The 12,147-nt window shown below is 40.5% G+C and overlaps 1 protein-coding gene across 2 annotated transcripts in view; it reads right to left on the bottom strand.

The window, feature by feature from the left end:
- AFG2A (AFG2 AAA ATPase homolog A) overlaps nt 1-12,147 on the bottom strand; it is a 152,587-nt gene that overhangs the window by 133,867 nt on the left and 6,573 nt on the right. For both annotated transcript variants that reach the window (XM_083457241.1, XM_083457240.1), the window contains exons 6-9: nt 10,720-10,849; nt 10,359-10,415; nt 8,356-8,479; nt 7,706-7,961 (exon numbers count right to left, since the gene is read on the bottom strand). In XM_083457241.1, coding sequence (XP_083313367.1) covers nt 7,706-7,961; nt 8,356-8,479; nt 10,359-10,415; nt 10,720-10,849 — 567 coding nt within the window. The remainder of the gene's footprint in view (nt 1-7,705; nt 7,962-8,355; nt 8,480-10,358; nt 10,416-10,719; nt 10,850-12,147) is intronic.

Genomic DNA, 12,147 nt, shown 5'->3' with positions numbered 1-12,147 from the left:
TTTATTGCATATTTTAATTATGTGTGACTATATTCTTTATCATCTGTTTTTTACTTATAAATCACTTACAGGACACTTTGACAAGTAAGGAGCCTATTAATTAATTACCGTATTGGCCCAAATGTAAGCCGCACCTGAATATAAGTCACTCCCTTAAAACTCCGCAGGCACTCACACCCGTTCCGATTTACTGTATGTCTGTTTCAGCAGTGAGATTGTAAAAGCTGATTTTTGTAAGGTTGCGAGTTTAAGCCGCACTTTAACTTTCCACGGTTGACCTTTGGGGGGAAAAGTGAGGCTTGTAATCAACAACAACAACAGCCATCATTTCTAACCATCCCCCCCTTTTTAAAGATGATCCCACAATTTGACTAAAATTGTGGCGAGTAAAATGTGGTGCTTCAGAATTTCTTATCAGAATCCCTCATGAGTCAAACATTCTAAACCCATGAAGAATCTTGCTGGATTAGATCAAAGGCCCATTCAGTCCAGCATCCTATTCTTATCGCGGCTGACTAGGAACTACAGGAAGCCCACAACCAAGACCTGAACACAACCGCAAGAACCACACCACGGCATTCACCACCTACAGAATAAGAAAAAGGAAAGCCTACTTTGTCAGACAGATATTCCTTCCTGGATTGGAACATGCATGGGCCACCAAGTGAGAAGCACAAGATTCAGGAATTTGGAAATGAGGAATGTCTCCTGATTTTTAACATAACTAAAAGAAAACAATTTTCAGGCACCTAACCTTTTATCAACATCAGATGAACCTTCGAAACTACAAATCTGTAATTCAGATTTAACAGAAGACAGAAAACTCTGCAGGATTTTCTAGCCTGGCCATATATTCTGCTCTAACATTCTATTAATTCAAATATCTGGATTCAAAATGGCATGCAACATGTCAGATGGCTGTTGAGGTTGCTCGAGAGTAACCAGGCAGGACTCCAAACCTGTGTTTTACAGGTTTTTATTTTGGTGCAGTGAAGAGCCTTCATTTACAGTGAAGAGCCCCAAAGCTCGTGTCTGGCTCAATAGCTAGCAGAATCCGGGAGTGGTCTTTTTTTGGACCTCCCCCAACGTAAGAGTTTCGTTACCCCCAACCTTCTCCTTCCCTCTTTGTTCCTTAGGCTACATGCAGGAAGGGCGATGGGAAGGGTGTGTTTCCCTCCTGTCCGCCTTGCCCAGGAGCGGTGTTAAGGCTCTCACAAGCATTATCTGGTCCTTGCACCTCTTCCCCACTAGAGGTGGGGGCTTCCTCCTCCCCGTAAGAGGAACTGCTTTGCAAGATTTTCAGAGGCTCCCTGTAACACAACTCCCCTTCTATTCCTCACTTCTGAGCCAATGGCAGTCCCCTGACGCAACAACAGCATTTCAAACCACACAAACAAGGGAAGGGTTGTCAAATTTCTTTTCCCTAAACAATATGAAATTATTATTATTATTATTATTACAAAGAAATTAAATTTGCATATCTGAAGATCTCAGGGCAGTTCACAGCAAAAAAGAGAGAATGCAAAATGCGTAATACGTAAAACCAAAACAAAAGCAAAACAATACCCCCCCCTCCCAAAAACACATTTAGAACGTCAATTAGCCCAACACCTGGTCGAAGAGAAACATTTTCACCGGACACCTAAAGATATGTATCAAAGCAGCCAGGCAAGGCTCCCTGGGGAGTGCATTCCACAAATGGGGAGCCACTGCAGAAAAGGCCATGGTGCCATCCTCCAGACCTCTCGTGGCGGCGGCACACAAAATTACAGTTGTTCCTGGAGAACTGTGTATATAAAAATGAATTTGGAAATGTTGGCTATATTGACTTGTTCTAGGAATGTCAGAATTACAAACCCACTGGATGAGAAAATGCCATGCGCCACCCCCAGGTTCCAGGTTCATTTCCTACTTTCTCAATGAAGGCACTTCAGGTAACGGGGATTAGTGCTATAAGCAAATACGACCCTATAATGGAGCAGAGCATAGGAAGATGAATGTTAGGCAGTGTGGTTCATTTTATGTATGATCTCTTTAAAGACATGAAACCTAAGTATTCCTTGTCTATATGCCAAGTTTATTAAGTAAAAGCCTGTTGAGAATGTGCGCATTACTCAGACATTTTAAACACGGGGAAGGGATGTGTGTAATGTTACGAATTAGCTGTGAAAGCTATACAAGATTTATCCTGTTCATACAAGTATAACCCTCAGGTCCTTTGCAACCTATACACTGCAAGTTCACTTGGCTAAACTGCTACATGGAGGCACATGTAATTTACAGTCCTTCATGAACAACCTAGAATTTGCTGAAACATGCCTGTTGGCCTAAACAGATGTTATGGCAAGGCATAGAAGGGGAAAGCAGATTGATTTCAATTCCAAGAGTTTTATTACACAGGAATTCTTTTCCACAACGATGACTGTACACACTTGCTCTATTTGCCAAGGCAGAGTGTCAGGAGAATTATTATTCTCGAGTCTAAAACTATTCACAGCTGGAAATAATTGTACTCAGAAGAACCAATTCATTAACAGAACACTAGTTCTAAAAGTTAACCTAAATAAAAAAATAGATTTAGACTTAGAGAATATATAAAAGTGAAATTTTCTCATTCAGTGGGTTTGTAATTATGATAATGGTATTCTTATAAAAGGCCAGTCACTCAACTTTCCCCCACAGGCCGATTTTGACAAACCTGTCAATCACCTGACATCATAACAGCATCAGGTGACTGATAACTGTCAAAAGTCCCCTTCTGCAGCACTTCTGAAATGCCAGACAACCAGCTGGCCATCAGGAGTTTCAGAAGAACTGTACAAAGCGCTCCTCACAGAAAGCTAACTGACAGGGACAGATATGAAGAGGAAAAAGAATTATCAGCCAAAATTCAAGCAAACATGGCTAAAAATATATAATTAGATGTGTGTGAGTCTAATTAAACACAACATTTGAAAACATATGTGGAACAAATGAATGAAAAGGAAAGAGGAGAGTTCCACTGTGGAGCTTATATTGACGAGCAAGTATATTTAGCATCGCAGCCCAAGTCTGACTTCTCTTAGTTCCATCACAGTGTCCATTTAAGAAAGGGCTGGGGGGATTGTTTCTGGATGCAAGCAGAAGATCAGCATGTTCCATCTTGTTTTACACATGTTCCCTCAAGCATCAACATCCAGATGTAACTACTTCTACATAAAAGCAATTACTCCAAACCAATGTTCTTAAAAATAACCCACAAGCATATGTTACAGCTTTGGTCAACAAAAGCCATTATGCCTTGCATGTGGACACACAGGCAGTGCTGTATCAGGATGTTACCTCCTAGGAGAGAGAGAAAAGTCGATTGTTCACTTCATTTTCAAGATTGTGAACAGGTCCAGATTGTGAACAGGCTACCAATAATTTGTAGAAGTCATTTCTATGCTTGTGGTTTTATTTGCAAGTTATGCAAGCACTTATGTTTATTGCAGCCAGGATGAAGATTTATAAAACATCATGAAGGACAAAAAAATATATATTTTAGGCCCATCCCAAGTAATTGCCTAGAAAAAACTTGACAGTTTCCAGCAATACTTACTTTCAGGGGTCTAAAACTTGTTTTGTGTTTGTTTACTTAGATGTTAAGACCTACAAAGCTCAATGGGACCGGCTACCCAGTGAGGCTGCCTAGGATTTTAAACTTGGGTGGATCTACACTCATGGTTTTAAACATTAAGGGAGGGTCAAGGAATGGTTTTGATAACATATATGGACACATGACATCCTAACGTTCATGATACATCATTAAAATGTGACACCAGAGGGCGCTGCAGAGCAACCAGCAGCAGGGAGACAGCATTTTGACGTAGATAAAACAGGATAAAAAACGCTTCAATTTACAAGCAGGCCCTGTGGTGTTTCAGAACGACATATCTACTATCGTTCAATTAATGCTAAACAGGTCAGTGTAGATCCAGCCCTTGATTTCCATTTTCTTTAGTTAGTAGTAGTAGTACCGTATTTTTCGCTCTATAGGACGCACCATAGGAGGGGGAGAACAGGGGAAAAAATCTCCCCCTCTCTGCTCAGCGCCCCTTCAGCGAAGCAGCAGGAGAAACGGAGCCCCTTCCATTTCTCCTTCCCCTCTATGAAGGGGCGCTATGCAGCTCTCTCTCTCTGCTGAAGGTCCCGCTGTGCTCCAAAGGCTTCAGCGAAAGCAACGTGAAGCCTCCGGAGCGCGGAGGGAGTGCTCCCTCTGCGCTTCGGAGGCTTCGCATTGCTATCGCTGAAGCCAAGGAGCCTGCATTCGCTCCATAGGACGCACACACATTTCCCCTTAATTTTTGGAGGGGGAAAAAGTGCGTCCTATAGAGCGAAAAATATGGTAGTTGTTGTTGTTATTAAGGTAACATATATTGTTTAGCAGCAGTCCCTCTGCCACTGATTTTGTCCCGCTCTCCAGCCCAAACTGATTTTTGAACTCTGGGGAGGTTAAAGAACACTTCAGCAGTTCTGTGCGGGGAACAAACATCCACAAATGTGCACACATGGAACATGTGGAGACACGGACTAGCATACAAAGGGAAGTCCCTGGAGAGGGCAGTCAACGGGAAAAACCAACCCGAACTTTGCAGATGTACCACAGAACAAAAACAATTCTCAGCATGTCATTGTGATGGAGCATCTTCCATACCCAGCTGCAACCTCAGAGTTTAAATCATGTGCAATTCCTTTCAGTATTTGAGTCTGTAACTTTTTAAGAAGTCTGCACAGTGTAGCCAACAATATCTTTTAAGATAAGCGCTAGCATTTTTCAAGCCAGCATTTCCATTCACTGTAAACAAGATGACCCTTCTCAGTTCCTGAAAAATAAATTTACATTCATAATCAATCCTGCCTGAAACTTACAGGCAGCCTTAGAAGGATAAATTTATAAGGAATTGCTATATTTGGAAGCCTATGTTGCTAGGCACTTTATAACTGTTTATTCCACTTACATCCTCATTGCCCAGCTAACATGCCATTTGTTATGCTGTTTTTGAAATACAGCGGAGGTCTCCCTTTGTAGCATTATAAACATTTAGAGAAATAAAACTCTCATCAGCTTCTACCAGAATGGCCAGTGGTCAGGGATGAAGGGAGCTGTAGCCCAAGAACGTCTAGAGGGCACCGTGTTGGGTACCGCTTCCTAAGAAGAGCAGAGACATATTTCCACATAGTGGTAGCAACTGTTTAGACAAGAGAAATTCTGAAAATATTCCAACCCAGTAACTTTTCAGAACAAGTCAAAACAGGAAACAGTGGAAAGCTAGGAAACAATTAATTCCAAGATTATTTTCCCACAATGCATAGTACTGTAAGTTAATTCTCTCTCCCCCCCCCCCCCATTAAAAAGTGTTGTGGAATACACATCATTTAAGAAGAAGAAGAAGACCCAAGCTTAAGAAAGGAAGCAGCATTCGTTTTAGGTAAGGGTATCATCTCAGTCTTTTGGAATATTTGCCTTTCAACAAAAGATTGTACTCGAGGCGTTCAGAGCTCAGGGAAATGCTTTAGGGAAGACAATACTCTATTTATGGTGAGACATGCTTCCCGTAAAGGACCCAGAAAACTGAGTTTCCCAGAGGGCAATGGCATAAGGTAGAAGAGGTAGAGGAAAGTGAAATGTCTTCTTTGACAGTATGTTTCCTTGCAATGCACAAGTTATCGTTCAGTAAAAGATTTTATTTGGGTATGGTTTACTGTAGTCTTGCCTTTTACAGGAATTCAAGAGAAAAAAAATCTGTACGAAATCAGAAAAAATGCAAGTAAGTGAAAGTGAGCTATTCCTGTCCCGAAAGGCCAAGTAAGGGAATCATAGAATCATAGAGTTGGAAGAGACCACAAGGGCCATCGAGTCCAACCCCCTGCCAAGCAGGAAACACCATCAGAGCACTCCTGACATATGGTTGTCAAGCCTCTGCTTAAAGACCTCCAAAGAAGGAGACTCCACCACACTCCTTGGCAGCAAATTCCACTGTCGAACAGCTCTTACTGTCAGGAAGTTCTTCCTAATGTTTAGGTGGAATCTTCTTTCTTGTAGTTTGGATCCATTGCTCCGTGTCCGCTTCTCTGGAGCCGCAGAAAACAACCTTTCTCCCTCCTCTATGGGAGGCATCAACAAAAATTATACCTGGATACAAAACCACTGCAGTGGTATATATAACAGCTCTTATCAATCTTATGGGTACAAATGGTGTGAAGGATTTTGTGTAGAGGGGAGCTCATTTTATTTACAGGAAAAATGTTTGTTTGTTTTTAAACATTATAGTGAGATATATCATTGCCTAGTTATGCAGACAATGATGCTTTGCTGCATAAATTATATTTTATAAAACAAATCTGGACAAATCTATCCAATGGCTAAACTGGTTTTTGAAGGAAGAACACCTTCTTGAAGAAAACATTCGACAACAAGCTCTATTAAGAAACTTTACCATCTGTATTTTTTTTTAAATGGCAGGAGACTTCGTATTTTATAATAGAATACACTAATAGCCTAGGTTTACAAAACAGTGAAGCAAGCTATACATGCAATTATTTCAGGTAATTTATTATTTTAGATTCTTAAATCTAAATATTCTGTTCATAGAGTTGTAAGCAATTTCTTTCAGCTAGTGGATGTGTTTAGATTGGTTGAAAGCATTATTCCACCACTAGATGTCACCCTAGTATAACAATTGATGAAGAAAGCTCACAACAGAAGGGCTCACTTTTTAATACCAAAGCTTTGCAAATATGCCACTGAAATTATTGAAGTTATTGCCATTTGTAATAAAATACTGTTCACTTTACACAAAATAAGCAGTGGAATCTTATGCACATTCAATCTGAAGTCAGTTCCACTGAGCTTTATGCGACTTACTCCTAATTTTCTGATTCAGTTATCTATAAGCTTACATACTCTTCAAATCAGCATAGTACTGTATTGTCCAAAATAAATATAGCCACACCTATTTTTTTATTTGTACCACAGTCTGCTTAATTAGAGGGTTTACACTAGCAGTCTGTTGGACACAAAACACCATGTTCAGAAAAGTCACGTGAATTAAATGTCCCCTAAACAGAATTCAAATGTTAAGAAGGTTGTCAATTGTTGTTGTTTTTTTGATAGATGATCTGCTGTTTAAACAATCAGTTAAATTTAAATACATTTGCATGCCACAAAAACCAGACAACAAATGTCTTTTTTGCAATATTAACGAAGTATGAGCAAATGCACAACTGAACAAAATTTAAAAGGAAAGGTAATATTTAATGTATAGTATTATTTTTCACTGACTATTACAGTACAGTGGTACCTCAGGTTAAGAACTTAATTCGTTCTGGAGGTCCGTTCTTAACCTGAAACTGTTCTTAACCTGAGGTGCCACTTTAGCTAATGGGGCCTCCCGCTGCCGCCCTGCCGCCGGCGCGCGATTTCTGTTCTCACCCTGAAGCAAAGTTCTTAACCCGAGGTACTATTTCTGGGTTAGCGGAGTCTGTAACCTGAAGCGACTATAACCTGAAGTGTCTGTAACCCAAGGTACCACTGTACAGTAAACACAATCAAAATGACCTCAACAAACTGAATAATGAACCACCGTTCCTTCTTTTCAGCCTTGCTTATTAAAATTTGTCTTCACTGACAAGAACTACACACTCATTCAGCTAATTATTTGATATAAAAGTGTTCATAGCTCACCTGCTTCTTTGCACACCGCAGCTAGGTCTGCTCCTACATATCCATGGGTGCTGTCAGCCAACTGAACCAGCTCTGTTGCCGTCAGTGAATGAGGAACCTTGCTCAGAAGCTTCTTGAAAATGTCCAGTCGGTCCTGAGCGTTGGGAACCCCAATTTCTATCTCCTTATCAAAGCGGCCAGGTCTGCGCAGGGCTGAATCCAGAGCATGGGGGCGATTAGTGGCCCCAAGTACTAAGAGTTGCCCTTCATTGCCTTCCTGAATGACCAACACAAAACAGGTTCACTGTAATTCAAGAACAATGCAGTATAATCAAAAGCACTGTGCTTTGGGATTGGAGATTGAGGTTTATATCTCCACTCAGCCATGAGACTTAGCTTTCAGGCTAAGGCTGAAATTCTACGCATGCTATCCTGGAACTATGCAGTGCTTTTCACACTATTTACAGAATATCATTATCTTATAAGAATTACACATGAGGACACATAAATAAGATTTATGAGCCCTAACCCAATGAAAAGAGGCCTTATTTTTGTGATATGTAAATTTACCAACTCATCACCAAAGAATGCCACAGGAAGGTAAGTTGTATGAACACAACCATTTTTTCATGCCCACCCCAGAGCCAGTAACTCTATTGTAGTTTACTTACTGATCCAATGCCATCCATCAGTGTCAATAAGGATGCTACAATTCTTTTCTCAACTTCATTCTGTGCCCCTTCTCTCTTTGGGCAGAGTGCATCGATTTCATCAATAAATATAATGGATGGGCGGCTGAAAAGGAAATAATGGAAAGCAAGACATCTCTTGAAACAGGCACATTAGGAAGACACAGCCAGATAGATCGCATCCACTCACTCCCTTTAAAGCACTGAAAGGGTTATTGAAATTCTGCATCGGCTAGTTAGAACACCAAATCATGGCACACCTCTAGCCATAGGAAATGTTTCGTAACATTTCATAACTCCCCACAAATGGGGCAAAGAACTGAAGCGAAGTTTATCTCATGGCACAGCCCAAAATATCCTGAAGTATGAAGGGAAAACATGTATACAATTTCTCCCAAAAGAAATATGGGAACTGCAGTTCATTTTGAGTCGTTGTTAGGAGAACCCCAATTTGCTTCCCAGAGCCACAACTGCCAGAGTGGTTTAACAATCAGTCCCTCTTCCCAGGGAATTCTGAGAATTGTAGCTCTTTGAGGAGAACTCTCAGCACTCTTAACTACCAACTCTCAGCTCCCACTCCAAACAGTCCAAGCTAAAATGCAACAGGTAAATAATTAAGATATAATAATAATAAAGATTATTCGAATGTCAAAGGCTCAAACTTTTCTTATAACCTAATGATAAGACCTAGTAATCAAAATACAGGGCAGAAATCTTACCTGATAATCGGCCAGAATTCTAGCCTAAAGTCAAACCACACATGGGACAAAATGATTTGAAGCAAAAGAACTAACAGCCAATAGCATTTAATTTAATTTAATTAATTAATTTAAAGTACTTTTGACACTTTTGATTAAGCAGTCTATATTTTTTCCCAAACTAATAAATGCTTGTAAAATGCCAAGTTTTATTTAACAGCATATGTGTAATAAAAACAAGCCAATAAGTTCCAAATGAATTGGATGAAAAGTCTTTTGTTCAGCTTTGAAATTCTTAGCCTTTTTATCAGAAGGATCTATCAACATCTATTAGTACAGAGGCAGTATACCTCTAAATTCCATTTTTATAGTACATTTGAGTGTTCAAAGCACGTATTCTTATAACAGCCCTGGAAGCTGAGTATTATCATCCTTAGACTGAAGGTGGTAGGACTGAAGCCAAGAAAGAGTGGCTTGACTAAAGCTACCAATTAAGTTCCTAGCCTAGCAAAATTCAGATGGGTGACTTCTTGGACTGTAGCGCAGTCTCCTAGCCACTATGGTATACCAGCTTTCATAACCCACAATATTAAACACAGTTATGCAGATGCAATGCCCATTTTTCCCCATGGGATGACTTCCAAATAGAAACGTACAGGATCGTTGTGTAAACTTCATAAATACAGCGATACCTGCAAATTCAATTCTGGTCTAAAAATAGTCTGAGGCGTTGAACAAAGAGGCTTCAGGTATTTATTTATTTTTAAATCATTTTTATTGATTTTCCAATAAAAACAGCGGCTTCAGGTATTTTTAACTCATCTAGTACACAGTCTTATGCAACAATAGTGGGGAACGTCAGGCCCAGGGTGTGTGGCAAATGTGGCCCTCTGTGACACTCTATCTGGCCCCTGGGATATGGTCCTTCTTCTGGCCACACTTCCTCTCTCCTTAGGCCATGCCCCTAATCAGCCTTACTTTGAACCCTCCTTGAGTGTTTCTGCCTGGCTGGAATGTGTTCTTGAACTCTGATAATGCCTCTTCGTTGCCTGGGGAGTGTGAGAGTGTGTAGAAATTCACCTAGCGCACAAAGGTAAAATTCACCTGCTTTGTTCTGCTTTCACCTCCGGCCCTGGCCACCAGACAAAATTTTACAAGCCCCTTAGAATTCACAGGTTGTAACAGAGACTCTGGGGCTCGAACCAGGAATCTCATGTCCTGGGCCTGGAAGCTAACAAACTGAACCATTTAGAATAAAAGAAAGTCCCCAAAAGAGCACAAACATACCGTGAGGAGGCTTCGGCAAATATCTGTCGCAACTTGGCTTCACTTTCACCGTAAAACCTGCAACAAAATCAAAAACCATTTAGCAGCTTATTTTGGTCTGTTTACAAAAACTTGGGCATTTTATTCACACAGTTCTCCCCATGGGCACATATACTTAAACGCTGTATAAACGGTTCCATATAAACAGATCATCAATCATTCCTTCACTTCTCTTGACGGATGTAGAAGTGACCTATTTTCCCAAAAAAATACTGCCACTCTAAAGTGGGTCTTTGTTTTGTTTTAAGCAGGTACAAAATAGCAACTGTAGCTGGAGGGCAGGAAAAAGCAAAGCAAGGATAAATAAATTAGGAAGACTTACTTGCTTATTATTTCTGGGCCGTTAATGGTGGAAACGTGAGCCCCAACCTCATTTGCAATTGCTCTGGCTATCAGGGTCTTCCCTGTTCCTGGAGGACCATAGAGAAGAACCCCTCGTGGAGGTGGGATTCCTTTAACGAGTCAGATAGAAGAGGAAGAGATCACATTTCATGGACTGGCAGAGATTTTAAAATTAATAATGATAATGATGCAACTACTCCTGTAGTGACAAATACAAATGATTCTGAAAAATACCATTAACTGTATATGAACACACTAGCATCTTGCAACTTCGTGCAATGAGATCTCCCACACCTGCAATATTTCCAAGTACGTGTATCAATGGCACATTTCTAAGAACAATTTTAAACAACAGCTGTACATTTGAGCCTTTTGAAAACTATGTCATTAAAAAGCAGGTCTGCCTCAACTTTTAAAAACCCTTTAAGATATCAAATCTGCTATCTCACTCTTTCTGGTACAGTGGACCCTCTAGTTACGTACCGCTCTGGATACATAATTTTCGGATTACGAACGCAGCAGACCTGAAAGCGTATACTTCTGGGTTTCGCTGCGTGCACATGCGCAGAAGCACTCAACCGCACTGTGCACATGCGCAGGAGCGGTGCCTCTGCCTATGGACTTTTCGGATTGCGGTCGGACCTCTGGAACGAATTTAATTTGTATCCGGAGGGTCCATTGTATTGGCAACACAGTACTTCTAAAAGCAAGGTGAGGGTGCTAGGACTGAAGTCGAAAAGACAGTTCATAGAATCATAAAACTTGTAGAGTTGGAAGGGACCATGAGGGTCATCTAGTCCAACCCCCTGCAAGGCAGGAATATTTTGCCCAATGTGGGACTTGAACCCATAACCCTGAGATTATGAGTCTCCTGCTCTGAGCTATCCCAGCTGCTAGGGAGCAAGTGCTATGGCAAACAGTGAGACTTAAACAGGAATAAAATTGCTACAACACAGCTACAATCCTATGCACACTTACTTGACAGTGATACCCATTGAACTCAATGAGACAGGCTTCCAAGAGAACAGGGACACAGGATTGCATTGCAAATGGTTTGAAGCCGTACAAGCTTCCAACAGAATCCAGCCAAAGTTCATACTAGAGTCTCGTGGATTTTCAATTGGCCAGGCACGTATTTAATTCTTCTACTGATATTGACAGTGTGGTCTGCCTACTCAGAAGTAAGTTTTATTTACTTCCGGTGCTGGGCACAACTGTATTACTTACAGCCTACATATCAATGTTAGCTTACAATGCTGTACGATACAGATTTTTTTTTTTTAAGTTACTAAGTATAGTTTAAAGATAGTGTTGATTACTGAAGCCCACTGAAACACAATAAAAACGTAATAGAAAATGAACTGCAATCCTGATCTTACAAAATAATAAAGATGCTAAAACACATTAA

The sequence above is a fragment of the Podarcis tiliguerta genome (genome assembly GCF_965153285.1).
Source record: "Podarcis tiliguerta genome assembly, chromosome: 9".
NCBI lineage: Eukaryota > Metazoa > Chordata > Lepidosauria > Squamata > Lacertidae > Podarcis > Podarcis tiliguerta.
Note: the sequence above shows the minus strand (reverse complement) of the source record. Positions and strands in the feature narration are given on the sequence as shown.